We start from the raw sequence: 13,839 nt of genomic DNA, 5'->3' as shown, positions 1-13,839 counted from the left end.
TTCATTCCTTTTTGATACAAAACTATTTGTTATATTATTTAGCTTTCGTTTAAAATTATTATTGAATTTCGCGCTTGTCTTGACTTTTTTTTTTGGGGTTTTCTTTTATGGCTACTCATTCAAAATCACTCACACGCACTCTATATATATATACCTATGTATATATATATATCATTATCCAATAGCTTTATATTTCTTCTTTTATATGTACAATTCTAGTTAAAACTATGAAATGTGCTAAATTATACAATAAAAAAAACAAAAAAAAAATGTTATGTATAGTATATAATTTTTTTAAAATTCCTTATATATATACTATATATTTATATGTAATTCATAGTTGTCATAGAGTTGTTTGTTTTATTTATATATGATTTTTGTTTTCTCTTTCTGCATTAGTTTAGTTTAGTTTGGCAACATTTTAAATTCGTTGCAATATCTCCAGTTGCTGCTAACATTTTTTTTTTTGGGAGGGGGTTTCTCCGGATTTTTTTATTTATGATATAATTTTTGCATTAGTTTACTTATAATTAGACAAAAAAAAATTAAATTATGCCTTTGCTTAGCTGTTTTTAGTTGGGAGAGTGTGTGTTTTTTTTTGGCGAGGGGAAATAAGGGTTTCTGGGGGACAAAGGATTACGGATTAGGGACTTAGGACTTAGGATTAGTTTGCTTTGGCTGGGATCTCTACTGTAAGCTAGCTGAAAATCTTTTTGTTTCTGGTTTCTTTTGGCTACAGTTGATGTGTGGGTGTGTTACATATATTGCTGCGGTATTTACAATCGAATCAAAGTTCCCTATATGTGTATATAGTATATATACAGTGGCTAATGCATATCGCTTGTGTTCTTGTGGGAGGAGGGGGGGGGGGGTGGAGGTGTGCAGGGGGTGGGGATTGTCTGTGTAGTGGTTGCTGCTGCGTTTCCTTTGCTGCTGCTGCTGATGTCCTTCGTTTTCCTTCCAGCTCGCCCACATTCAGTTTGCCTTTCCTTAGATTTATAAGCTTAGATTCTTATTATCGGATCACTTGAAGCAATTTCTTGGCATTCTTTTGGTCTTTCAGTGTCTCTGTCTCTGTGTGTGTGTTGTCGTGTGTCTGTATCTGTATCTGTATCGGTATCTGTATCTGTATCTGTTTCGTATCTGTATCTGTATCTGCATCTGCATCTGTGTCCGTGTGTGTATTATCCTGTGTATCCTTGTCTCTGGGCAGTAGAGGTTTGGGGATTCTCTTTTTGGAGGGGGAAGGCCCTTATTCAATTGATTTATCATTTCAATTTGGTCTTCGCTTTTTATGCTCGTTTTTGTTCTGGAACAAGAAATGAAAAAAAAGGATTCGATGAAATAGCTTAGTTTGCTAAATTTATTTCAAATGAAGGTTATTTACAGAGAGAGAAACTATTTATAAAGTTTAATAATAAAGAATACCTATTTTATATTAGGAGCTCATCTTGGTTCTGTTATTATTAAATTTCTAAAATACATGATTACCAAGAAGTGTGTTTAAATGATTTAAGAAATATTTTATGAAAATATTCGGAATATCTATTTTTTGTGTTAGTTTTGTAAAGTACTATACTAAATAAATGTAAAAAATATTCATTTTTCTTAGCACAGCTTACCTTTTTTCTTATACAATTCAATAAATTATTGCATTTGATATGTTGGTCCATTGTTTCATTATTCGTTCCTAAAAAAATTCTTGTATTTCTTGGTATTCACTTAGCATTCTCATTTTGTATTATTTTCAATCGATGTTGGGTAATGCTTCGTTTTTCTTTATTCTCCGTTCAATTTGCTCCTTGGGTTTTGTCGGAAGGGGGTTTTGGGTTTGGGTTCTCTCTGGGTGAGAAAATCGGGGGTTATATATTTCTGTAGAAGGTGTATAAATGTTATAGTTGTGTGTAATGCTGCTATTATTAGTATTATTTCTGGCCGATTTTTGGGCCGCTGCTGGTTGATTACTGAGTGAAAGATATTGAGAGAAGTAGTTGTTGCTGCCGTGGTTGCGATGATGGTTGGGTGGTGGTGGTGGGGGGTGGTTGTGGTGCCGCTGCCGCTTCTGCATCGCAATTGGATTCGTTGCGAGGAATACTCTATATATTGTTTGAGGATCAGGATCAGAATCAGTATCAGTGTCGGGATCGGGATCGCAGTCGGTATCGGAATCGGAATCGGAATCGGTTTCAGGATCGAATCGGATCGGAACCATAACCGAAACCAAGACCAGAATCAGAACCGCAATCAGAGTCACTAAATGTAATAGTCGCCCAGACACGCCGATGTTGCCGCCGTTCCCAATGTGGTCGCTGCCGCCGCTCCCGCTGCCGCCGTCATAAACGACTATCAGTATCCAAATCCCGCCGAACCGTGGCCAGTCATTGAGGGTGTTACACTACTAACTATACCTAATTGTGTGGCTGTATTATTTGATTGTCAGTGTTGTTGAGCGGCAAATTTCATACGTTTTTGTTTTTGACGTTGATTGCAGAACCAGACGCGCACCACGTTTTTCTTCAAATCCAGCTTTTCGGCAATGGCAGCGATTTTCTCACCGGATGGCCTCGGCTGGACGGCGAAGTAGGCTTCCAGGGAACGCTTTTCAGGTGCCGCAATGGAAGTCCTTTTTCTTGAAAAAAGACTCGATATAGATTACTTTAGAAGCGGGCCCTATGCTGCGGGACGGTCGGTGGTCGGTTCGGTAAAAATGGTGTTAATGGCGGTAGTGATGGTGCTGATTTGTGGTCAATCGATGCGAATTGTCCTTTTTTCGGTATCTTCGTTTTGTTTGTCGTATTGGGATCGCTTGACAATAGCCCATAATCGTTATTGTACTTTAAATTCTTTAAAATATATTTTTATTTATATTTCACTTCGGAATTTTTAACTATAATTGGAAATATTTTTAAAATTTAAATAATAAATGCGTTACAAAATAGAAATCGAAAACCTTTCACAAAAGTACAAAAAAAAAAGATTTAAAAAACAAGGTAAAGTCTCATTAATCTAAAAAATAAATGTTTTTATTTTTAAAAAATTTTTCAATATTTTTGAAAAAAATACTTTACTAAAACAATATAATACAAGAGGGAACTGAATATATTAAAGATATAAAAACCATAAAAAGAAATAAAAACCTGAGTAGAGTCTTTTTAATCTTATTATATAAATGTTTTTATTTTCAAGAAAAGTAAAACATTTTTGTAAAAAAAAGCATTTTCAATATACTAAAATAAATATAACGTGCTCTTATATTTATTTTAGTATATTGAAAATGCTTTTGAACATATAAAACCAAAATATTTTCCCAAAAACAGGTGGCGCTTTACGAACTTTGACCCCACTTGTAATATAACTTTTTCGTTAGATGTCGCTTTTTAGAACGAATTGTTCACTGTGTGTATTTACTTTTATTACTACATCATTTAATATTTTTCTGAATAAATGAACCTGTTGCCAAGGTAAATTATTCATTAATTGGCTATTCCACAACTTTGATAAATAATTGTTGCACTCTAATTCGCTTATGGGCTATGGTCTGTTGAATGGGTCCCATATCTCTTGGTGTTTTTGGTGTCTGGCCAATTGCTTCGCGCTCAGATGTTGGAGGAGGGTGCCATGGGTATGGGTCTGGGATTGGGAACGGGATTGGGTTTGGGCTGGGGCTGGGGCTGGGGTCTGGAATGTGGGCACTGGCCATTGGTTGGACTGGGGCTGGGGCTACGCTACCGGGTCAATTAAAACACTTTCTACCTTTTCTTTTCGCCCGCCGGCAGGACACTGGGCGCGTCCGGATCGCGCCGCTTGTTTTTCGCCTGCGCCTCGGCCTCCTCGAGCCACGCCTGCAGGATGGGCTTCAGGGCGATCATGTTGTTGTGCGACAGCGTCAGGCTCTCGAATCGACAGATCGTGCTCTGCGACAGCGCTCCAACGCCAGGTAACTTGAGATTGGCCAGGGCTTTGCCCACGTCCGCCTGCGTGACACCTGCAATTCGCACAATACATTCGCAATCATTTATTCATCACAAATTAATTTAAGTACACAGTAGAAAAACAAACAGATACTGGAAAGATACTCAAAGCCTTCTTATAAGTAAATAATAAAAGAAATAATATACAACAAATATAAATGTTTATCCATATAATTTGTATAATTTTACACAGAGAAAATTCTGACGTTCTCATCTGAGTTGAAAATGTTCTTAAAAATAGAATGACATTTTGAAGTTGAAAGTATTTTTATTTGCTCAAATCAAGTTGAACTGGCGGTATTTAAGTACATTGTACATATGTACAAATAAACAATTAGTTCAGTCCTTAGTGTATATTTATCAAAAAGTTGTTAAATAATCTAAATTTAACTTTTCTCTTCTCACCATTTCGTTCTTATACTGACACCAAAATGTACTTACACGGTTTTTAAGAACGAATGTTCCCAATTCAAGAACAATGTTCTTGGATAGTTTTCTCTGTGTATCCAAATAATAAAAGCTACTTTGATTACTTTCTGTTTTACCTTATCTATAGGGCACTAGCCTTTTTTTATGGAAAAACAAACATTTACATATATTGGATATTTGTTAAGTTTGGAGACAATTCAAATTTTTGAGAGCTTTTCGTTTGCCATATTTAGGAGAAAAAATCTTTAAAATAAATATAAAACATTAAAAGCCGATGGATAAATCCTTCCACTTATTTATTTTTCTATTGCTCCACATGATTTTCGAAGTATTTAATTCACCGACTACTCAAATTTTTTAGTAACTTCAAATTTAAATTCTCAATTATCAAAACTAAATTTCTAGATCTCCAATCAATGTTATTAAATAAAATTTAATTAAACTATGATTTCTAGCAATATATTGCAATATGTTGCTTAGGAAAGTATTTAAATAATAATATTTCTATACTTTAAAATTAAAAACTAAAATTTGCTTGGGACAGCCAACGAATTCTTAATTATCAAAACTAAATTTAAAATTGTATGCCGCATCATGTTTTTCTAGATCTCCAATCAATTGTTATTAAATAAAATTTAATTAAACTATGATTTCTAGCAATATGTTGCTTTGCAAAGTATTTAAATAATAATGTTTCTATATTTTAAGATTCAAATTAAAAATTTGCTTGGGATTGCCAACTAACCCAGCTTGATGCGCCGCTGCTTGAAGCGCTCCGCAAACGCCTCCAGCTCGCGAGGATCGGTGTCTGTGTCGGGATGCAGGCCAGCGGCTGCCACCGCCGCCGTGATAACAGGATGATGTACCGCTGAGTGTCCATGGTGACCTGCAATCCGGGAGATACAGAGAGGGATACGGTGGAGGTGTCTGGCGGAGGAAGGGAGCTCCCGAGGAGCGGGCGGCAACTTACCCCCCGTGTGGCCACTTAACGTGCCCGGATGGTGGTGGCTCATCATGTGATTCATGCTGTGATAGGAACCGTGCAGGTGTTGGTGTGTGGGCGTCAGCGGCGACTCCGAAATGGGCGCCAATGTGGTCATCGAGCCCGTCGGATCCAGCATGTCCAGCTGGTCCATCGAGTGGTGCATCTGTCGGGAAAAAGGATTTTCCTAAATAGCATTGGAATGGAAACGGGCTTTATTAAAACATTAGCAAGCAGTGGTTATCTGAAAATATGTTTTATATTGGTTTTAAAAATCACCCCATATTATTGAAAAGTATTTAGAAATGATTGGAATAAATATATTCCATATATATAATATATGTTAAGAGACATCCTTATACAAGTCAACTGTCGATGTATTTTCTATGTAATAAGTGAATCAGCTGTTTTGGATACCAAATGAAAACCATTCAAACATCAATTGCTTTCCAATAAACCTATAAGAATGGAGTTCAATATATTGAGACAGTAGTAATAACCTTAAAATTTAAGGGTGAGGGACTTAAATATTTATTTGCTAATTTAATTTTAAAATACTTCTTTAAACTTGTATTTAAATATCTTGAAGCAAAGATAAGTAAACACAAATCCTACAAAACGTATTCCTACAGAAATGAAATTATCATAAACACCATCATTATCATGGTAATCAGGATCCAAACCCCCTTTCTAAGCCCCCCGAGCAGATAATGAGTAAAGTTTCCACTCACGTAAGAAATATATTTAAAGCTACCTCTAATTAAAGTCCCCGGTCGTACCCCGTCCATCCTGAAATGAACTGACAACCCTTTTACTCGGGCTGCACTTGTTACTTTTCCGAAAGCGCGGGGGGTCGCGAGGGGCCAAAGGATCCCCTTTGGCAGCTTTAATTGAACGGGAAATCAGGTCCACACACACACACACACACACAGAAACAGACACATGGATGGCCTAACACACAGATACAAACGACTGAGAGCGAAACGAAACGAAATGGAACGGATACGGATACGGATACGAGGGCGCTCGCAACTCTTTTGTCTAGCCATCAAATATTTATAGAATTGCTCAATTATTTATACAAATATGAATAGCAACTAAAAAGCTGGAGCAGTGCTCCTTCCATTGCCCCATCCTCGTGCTTTTGTGTTGCTTTGTTAAGCATTTAAACTGATTACAGCTGAAAAGTATGCTACAACAGAAGGCCAAATAGACCGGATGGCCTATTCCTAGCTCTTTCTAAGTCCCATTCCCCTCTCTCTCTCGCTCTTTTTAGCTCCAAATGTGTTAGCAGCTTTTCCAGTTCCCATTTTCATTTGAATACGGGGGAGGTGGGGTTTGGGGAGAAGGTTTTTCGGTGCTGTAGGGTGGGTCACTCATATTTATTTATCTTTTTGTAAATGTGGCGCAGTCGGGCGGGTAAAACTAGCGCTTAGTTCTGCTCTCCTATGTACAGTCGGCAAACATACCACGCCCCCACTGAGGCAAAAACGGACACAGTCATGGAAAATAGGAAATGGAAAATAGTTGGGTAGGCAAAATCGGACCCCTGCCCAATTATGTAAAACTCTAAAATGATAAGGAGAGGCCTATGGAGAACAATAGGAAACACACACCATCCACACATATATGTATGTATTTTCGGGTATATTTGTGTGTTTATGTGAATGGTGAAAAACTATGTAGATGCTACTACCCCCGACCCAAGGTTCTCGTGCCGAATACAATGGCAAACTCTTCAATTATAAACCAATCCCAAAATTAGTCTGACGGTTATTGGTTTGCACCCGTGGCGCTCGCTTGCTCCCTCTCTCTCTCTCTCGCCCACTGACTGCCCGTCTCTCTCTCGCACACTTGCGACTCCTCCAGGGAGCAGCTCGCCTCTCTCTCTCGCACGCGCTAGTGCCGTCTCTGTCGTCGCAGAGAGTACGGAACCACCCTGCGCGTACACACACACACGCACAGCAAGCCGAAAAACCAAAGCGGGACCCAAAAATCCCGGCTAAGAAGAGAGAGCGAGAGAGAGTGTGAGAGAGAGAGAGAGAGAGAGTGCAGATCCGGAGACCCTGGGCCCGCAGAGCCCTATATCCGTATAGTCGTACAGCTGTAGTCGTAACCGTGGCCAAAAACCCGTAGTACCGGGCAGCGGGATGTGCTGCATTGTGGTTGGCTGGGGCTTATGCAAAATTCATGTGGGCAGTGCCGATTTCGCTGCCAGCGTTAACTTTACCGTTAACGTCAACGCCGGCATCGAAGGATATACAATCCACCCATTGAACCCACCCACTAGCCCTCACCAAACCCCAGCGAAAAGGCCCCCTGCTGGCCATTTTATTAGGCGCATAATTTGTAATTAATAAAATTATTCAAAGGATGCTTAGATGTAACTTAAGGCTTATACGAAAAACGTTTGCTTGGAGAATAATCCAGATTATATAACACATATAATATATCAAAGTCAGGTCTTAAATTTATAAAATAATTTAGGATTTATTAAGGGCTCCCCTAAATAAAATTTTATTTAAAAGAATTCTTTAAAAACTCAAGTTGAAATCCCCTGAAAAGCAGTTGGTTAAAAATGTTTGGTTCCTAAATACAGAAAGTTAGTTAAACAAATAGAGATTTAAATTAACACTTTCAAATATGTTTTTAAAGCAGCCAACCAAAATTTGGATTTAGACAAATAGAATTAAGACTAAAATTATTTAAGCCAAAATTAGCAAAGAATGTGACATCTTTTAAAATCTACAGAATAAATAAAGCCTGAAAAGGGAAAAATAAATGGATAAAGTGGTAAGTAAGGATAAAACGGATATAAAATATTTATTTGAAATAAGTTGAATACAAAAAGAAGTATTAATAAGTACAATTTTTAAAGATTGAGAAATATCCTAAATACACCAAACAATATACAAAATATCCCAAAAACTTTATTTGCTTATAACTTTTTAATGAATGGAACGAATGCAAAAATATTTGGTAAGTAATAATCAAAAAAATCAAATCAAAAAATTTCTTACACAATATTCAAAAATATAAAAAAGTGTGGGTGCTAGACGAGAAGCGTTATGGGTTCAAAATTCTACATGCCAAACCCCAACTTTCTAGCTTTTATAGTTTCCGAGATCTCAGCGTTTATACGGACGGACAGGCAGACGGACAAGCGGACATGGCTAGATCGACTTGGCTAGGGATCCTGATGAAGAATATATATACTTAATGGGGTCCTTTCACCTGTTACATACTTTCCGATGAATCTAGCATACCCTTTAACTCTACGAGATACGAGTATAATTAGTAGGCCTGCAAAACAATTATAAATAATTAAATATAATTTTAGATTTTATCTTGACCCAGGGATACCAAAATGTGTTGCAGTGTGCGGAAAACAATGTGTCCAGATCCGCAACATCAATGTCCGAGCGAGATGGTAGCAGAGAGCTTGAGAGGGTGGGTGGGGGGCTGTGGGTGTGGCATGCCATGTATCTCCACCCATTTTCTGGCCAGGAAACAAATGAAATGCAACAATAGAAGGCAGTTTGCAACAAAAAAGATACAAGCAAATAGGAGAAGCTAGCCGGAAAAAGAGGAAGCAATTGCACTGCTGCCAAAATGCCAAATGTTGTCTGCATTGATTTTTCACTGCATCGTGTATATATATATATGTATATATATATATGAATGTAGCTACATAAATGTATATATATCTGCTCAGCAGCAGCGACGTCAACCGAGCATCGCACACATAGAGCTTAATTTGCGTGTGTGCGTGTGCACAAAGACGCCATTTTAAGTAAGAAATACCCTAAAAGAGTTAAGAGAGAGCTGAATTTACAAGGCAACATATAATACTATTTAGGGGATTCAAAACTTACCAAACATAAGAGAATTCTGACTTTTATGTAACAAGTTTTTATTTTATGTAGAGTTCTGTTTGATAAAAAAAATGAATGTTGAACAAAAAAAGATATAATACTTGTAAAAATCAATATTATTTCGTAAAATCTCAAGTATGCATAATATATTTATATAATATATATATCTTGTAATAATTTTGTGTAATAAAAAATAAAACACTTTTGTATACATTTATTTGTCTATCCCCCAATTCTTAAATGTAACCTGAATGTTTACGCACTACTAAAATTTTATTAAAACAATCGAATTTTAATTGAAAGCTGTTGCGCTACTTAAATCTTATTGAAAAATTGTTTGAAAGCAAGCTACGTTTTATCTTTCTCATACATTTATTATAACTTAATGAAAGCCATATAGATACGAACTTTTTAATGCAGTTTTACCCTTCATTTTTAAACCTCTTCTGTAATTTGAGCTCCCCGATCTTTAAGAGGGTATACCATTGTCGCTTATTTTTTCACCTGAGAATTGTCTTCTTTCTTGCTTTAATTTTGCGCTTTGACTTTGGTCGCCATCTTCATGATTTATTAACAAATTTGCGAACATAATTTATTTATTTGCCGTTTGTTGGTAAACATGTGACTGTGTTTCCCGACTCTCACTCCCTTTCCCCCCCAACTTTCTTTTCCTATTTTCTTTTCCCCCTGATTGTTTACTCGCAAATGACCTCATTATATATATAATGTAATTTGTTGTTGTCACACTGGGTTCCTTTTCCCGATTTTTTCCCATCTTGTTTTGACATAATAAAGCGTTTTTGGCGCAATTTGCCGTATCTTTGTCATTGTTTTTGTTTGTTTGTTGTCTGTCTGCCAGTTTTCCCCCTTTTCCCTCCTCGTGTGCATGTGTGTGCGCTTTGTTATTGTTCATTAATTTTTAAGCATTGTTAATATATTATGGCGGTGACATTTGTCACCCAGCACAAACAGATAGAATCGAGTTTTCGAGGAATCCCCATACTTTTGTACGCTTCGGCGTTAGAATAGGATGCAAAATAAATCATTGCATGCGTATTTTTTTAATAGGACATGAGCTGTTAATTGTGCCAACCTTTTCTTGATAAACTTCGAGGAACCAGAACTAGCTATTTCTATTGATGTATGAGTTTATAAAGTAATATAGAGCTTTTAACTGCCTTAACTGATTTTTAGCTTATCTAGAACACTAATTGTCCACCTGTTTTTTCATATCGAATTAACCAAAAATGCAGACATTTCCAGAATATTTTTATTTGCGACATATCAAAATATGTACTTCAATCAAAAATTTACAACATTAACATTTTTATGCAACTAAAAAAAGTAGTTTTAATATCTTAAGGTGATTAAAAAGAGTTCAAAGAAATTGAATTCTAAGTACTATCAAATAAAATCTAATAAATAATATAAGTCACGAGATAAGATTGTTGTATATCCATAAAACCTTGCTAAATGTTTCACTTACCTTTAATCTAACTCCACAAATTTCAGACTAAATGCCAAAAAAAAGAAACGAACTTAGCTCGATAGAATTCTTTAAAAACAGCCAAAGTGCGGATAAAAACCATCAGTACATCGAATTCCATTGAGATCCAAGTTGAAGTTGAGGTCAGATTATAGAACAGCTATATCAAAGTCAGGTCTATCCCTTTATTTCAACTCCACGATCCTTGAAACTTTATTCCAAAAAACGAAACCGACTTAAATCGATAGAATTCTTTATAAACAGCCAAAGTGCGTATTAAAACCATCAGTACATCGAATTCCATTGGGATCCAAGTTGAAGTCGGGGCGTTTCTCGGATCCAGTTGACGACAGGCAGGTCTTGTAATCATGATTTATGTTCGTGTGGATTGCGAGAATGTGGATGCAGATGAGAGCGCTGTTCGTGTGGCGGTGGTATGTATAGTGTGGTATAGCGTCGGGGATCTGGAGGCCGTCTACTTCTTGCGCTTCTCCACGGGCTTGAGGATTTGAAAGGAACACATCAGCGTATCGTCCACTGACATCATGGCACCGGCGTTATCAAATTCCCCGCAGTAGTTGGGCGCCGAGAAGAGGGTGACCAGCTGGCGCTTGGCAAAGAACTCGTACCCATCCTCGACGACCTGGTGGGCGCGGCAGATCAGGTCGAGGTCGTGCTTCTGCAGGAACTTGCCCACCACCTCGGCACCAAAGGTGAAGCTCACCCCGCGATCGTTTTCGCCCCAGCCGATGGTGTCCTTGTCCGGATCGGACCACAACAGATCGCAGAGCAAGCCCTGGTCCGGCACGTCCGTGGGTCGCATTATGCGGCGTATCTGCTCCATGGAAGTGAGGTCCGGACTCAGGCCGCCGTGGCAGCAGAAGATCTTCTCGTCAACAATCGCCACCACCGGCAGGCAGTTGAAGCAGTCCGTAAAGGTCTTCCACAGCTTGATCGTGTATCGCCGCTTGCACTCGTCGTAGAACCCATAGATCCGGTTGATGCTGGCGCATTCGTGGTTGCCCCGCAGCAGGAAGAAGTTCTCCGAGTACTTGATCTTGTAGGCCAGCAGCAGGCAGATGGTCTCCAGCGACTGTTTGCCCCGATCGACGTAGTCGCCGAGGAACAGATAGTTCGATTCCGGCGGATAGCCACCGTACTCAAAGAGGCGCAACAGATCATAGTACTGGCCATGGATGTCGCCGCAGATCTTCAGCGGGGCCTCCAGCTCCAGGAGTATGGGCTGGGCTAGGAGGATCTCGCGGGACTTGAGGCACAGGCCGCGGATCTCGCCCTCCGACAACTGGACATTCTTGCCGGGCCTAGCCCCACGGACCTCCAGCAGCCGGGATATGATGCTATCCAGGTTGAGGACCTCCCCCATGACCTCGGTCTTGCGCGCCGCGGCTACGTTGTCCGGGCCGGATCTGGAAACCGCCTGGGACGCCGTTGGTGCTGCTTGTCAGGGACTCACCCTGCCTCTGGCTAACCCGAGAAACTAATTTGGTTTGGGGTAGGGGGGCTATAGCTGAGATCCTTCTTTCCTCCGTTTCTGGTAGCACTTGCTTTATGCCGCTGCAATCTTTTGCTATCTATATAATAACTTGGGCTTATCCCGTTTTACCTCTAGTTTCTAGTATTCGCTTTAGCAATGGCTTATTTCTGGTTTTGATTTGTTCACAAAATATTATTTGCCTTCTTGCTATCGACTCTATGAATATGTTCTCGCTATGACGTTTGGTTTTTAACTAAAGACCAGGCATTTTAGGGATTACCTACTGAGATATAGGGCAAATTTGATGTGACACAGCTAACTAGACTCCTAGATCTCCTGTATTTCGTAAATTGGAACACTTTCAACGACTTACATTAGGACTTCGGTAGGTTGTACTTTATAAATACAGGTCTCTTGAACCTTTTCACTCCGCTCCTTTCACTCGATCGGGGGAATATGCCATGGATCATATGTCGGTCACTCGTTCAAACCTTATCCCTTGCCTCTCCCTCGCTCCTCTTTAGAATTACGTTATGGTTATCATGGTGGTCGCACTCAAAACCGGACAAGATTACGGAATTGGATACTATGCACTTTCGAATGGACCGGACTGCTATAGGTTCTCGTCACTCCTTGCGGTGGCGTTGAAATTTTGAAACAAATTTTGAATCGGGAGGGTGACCTTTATTTTTTTTTAACTAAATGATTGAAAAATCTAAGACTAAATCTTCACAAACTACATCTTAGACTTTAAGTTGGGGTTTTTTTTGGACAAGGGTAGTGACTAATTTTGGAACCTGTTTGGTAACATTTCAAAAATGTTTATTTGTTGAACAACAAATTAACAAACATCCGAAAATGTTTGCAAGGGTTAGACAAAACAAACTAAAATTTGCTGTTAAACATAGATATGCGGTCCCTTAATCTAAAAAAACCACATACCAATATTGTATCGATATTTAGCATTTTATATACATCATTAAAATAGGTTAAATTTTTGTATTTGTGAATAGTTATTTCTCTTTTAAGGTTGGTATATGTTCTAAAACTCATTATATATAACCTTGGCACTTTAAAGAAATCTTTATAATAGTATAAATTTGAATACTTTTGTATAGATATTTATATTTTAAAGTTGGTATAATACATTTTATATTATTTTTATATATTATTTCTACATATTTTTAATATTATATTATACCATTCATACTACGCATTTGCCATAGTTATAACAAATATATTCCTTTCCTTGCTCTTAAATTCGTAGCCCCAAAAGGTATTATTTAAGGTGTTCTCCCCTTGTAATCTCCTGCGACCGTCTATCTATCCCTTGACCATTTGTTCTTATTATCTCTGATTGAGTGGAAAACTTGAAGTTCTCGAGTGCCATTAGCAGTAAGGGTTTCTCTATTTGCCCTTCTGCTATATGTGAGTTTATTTTTCTTTAGTGTGCCCAGTAATTAGCTGCTATTTGTTAGCAAGACTTGAAAAATTGCAGTGTAAACAGGGTTTGAAGAGGGCACCGAATGCAGTGTCCCAATAATGAGGCAACTCAACCTGGGTTCATTGTACCTTGCCATGTCGATTTCCCCCACAGACCA

At 38.3% G+C, this 13,839-nt stretch overlaps 2 protein-coding genes across 11 annotated transcripts in view; both read right to left on the bottom strand.

Annotated features, from left to right (window-relative positions):
- Positions 1-1,187: 1,187 nt before the first annotated feature.
- LOC119555954 (inhibitory POU protein) overlaps positions 1,188-13,839 on the bottom strand; it is a 39,057-nt gene continuing 26,405 nt past the window's right edge. For 2 of the 9 annotated variants that reach the window (XM_037867664.1, XM_037867668.1), the window contains 6 exons: positions 5,371-5,569; positions 5,146-5,286; positions 3,754-3,985; positions 2,466-2,629; positions 1,623-2,408; positions 1,188-1,309 (listed from right to left, as the gene is read on the bottom strand). In XM_037867664.1, coding sequence (XP_037723592.1) covers positions 2,347-2,408; positions 2,466-2,629; positions 3,754-3,985; positions 5,146-5,286; positions 5,371-5,569 — 798 coding nt within the window. In that variant the 3' untranslated portion in view covers positions 1,188-1,309; positions 1,623-2,346. Of the gene's footprint in view, positions 1,310-1,622; positions 2,409-2,465; positions 2,630-3,753; positions 3,986-5,145; positions 5,287-5,370; positions 5,570-10,743; positions 10,877-13,839 lie in introns of those variants that run through there. The other 7 variants (XM_037867665.1, XM_037867669.1, XM_037867666.1 and 4 more) reach the window with 4 other exon arrangements.
- LOC119555956 (serine/threonine-protein phosphatase alpha-3 isoform) lies at positions 10,924-12,959 on the bottom strand. Of its 2 annotated transcripts, none has more exons than XM_037867674.1 (2): positions 12,612-12,959; positions 10,924-12,521 (listed from the first exon to the last, which is right to left on the bottom strand). In XM_037867674.1, exon 2 carries the CDS (start codon positions 12,125-12,127, stop codon positions 11,219-11,221), a length of 909 nt encoding a protein of 302 aa, XP_037723602.1. In that variant the 5' UTR covers positions 12,128-12,521; positions 12,612-12,959; the 3' UTR covers positions 10,924-11,218. The 2 variants fall into 2 exon arrangements, with proteins under 2 accessions (XP_037723602.1, XP_037723603.1); XM_037867675.1 differs by having other exon boundaries at positions 10,924-12,518.

Source organism: Drosophila subpulchrella, chromosome X (genome assembly GCF_014743375.2).
Source record: "Drosophila subpulchrella strain 33 F10 #4 breed RU33 chromosome X, RU_Dsub_v1.1 Primary Assembly, whole genome shotgun sequence".
Taxonomy (NCBI): Eukaryota; Metazoa; Arthropoda; class Insecta; order Diptera; family Drosophilidae; genus Drosophila; species Drosophila subpulchrella.
Note: the sequence above shows the minus strand (reverse complement) of the source record. Positions and strands in the feature narration are given on the sequence as shown.

What these genes read in the sequence shown, in the direction of transcription:
- LOC119555956 (XM_037867674.1), bottom strand. Translation starts at nt 12,127, where the DNA reads ATGGGGGAGGTCCTCAACCTGGATAGCATCATATCCCGGCTGCTGGAG.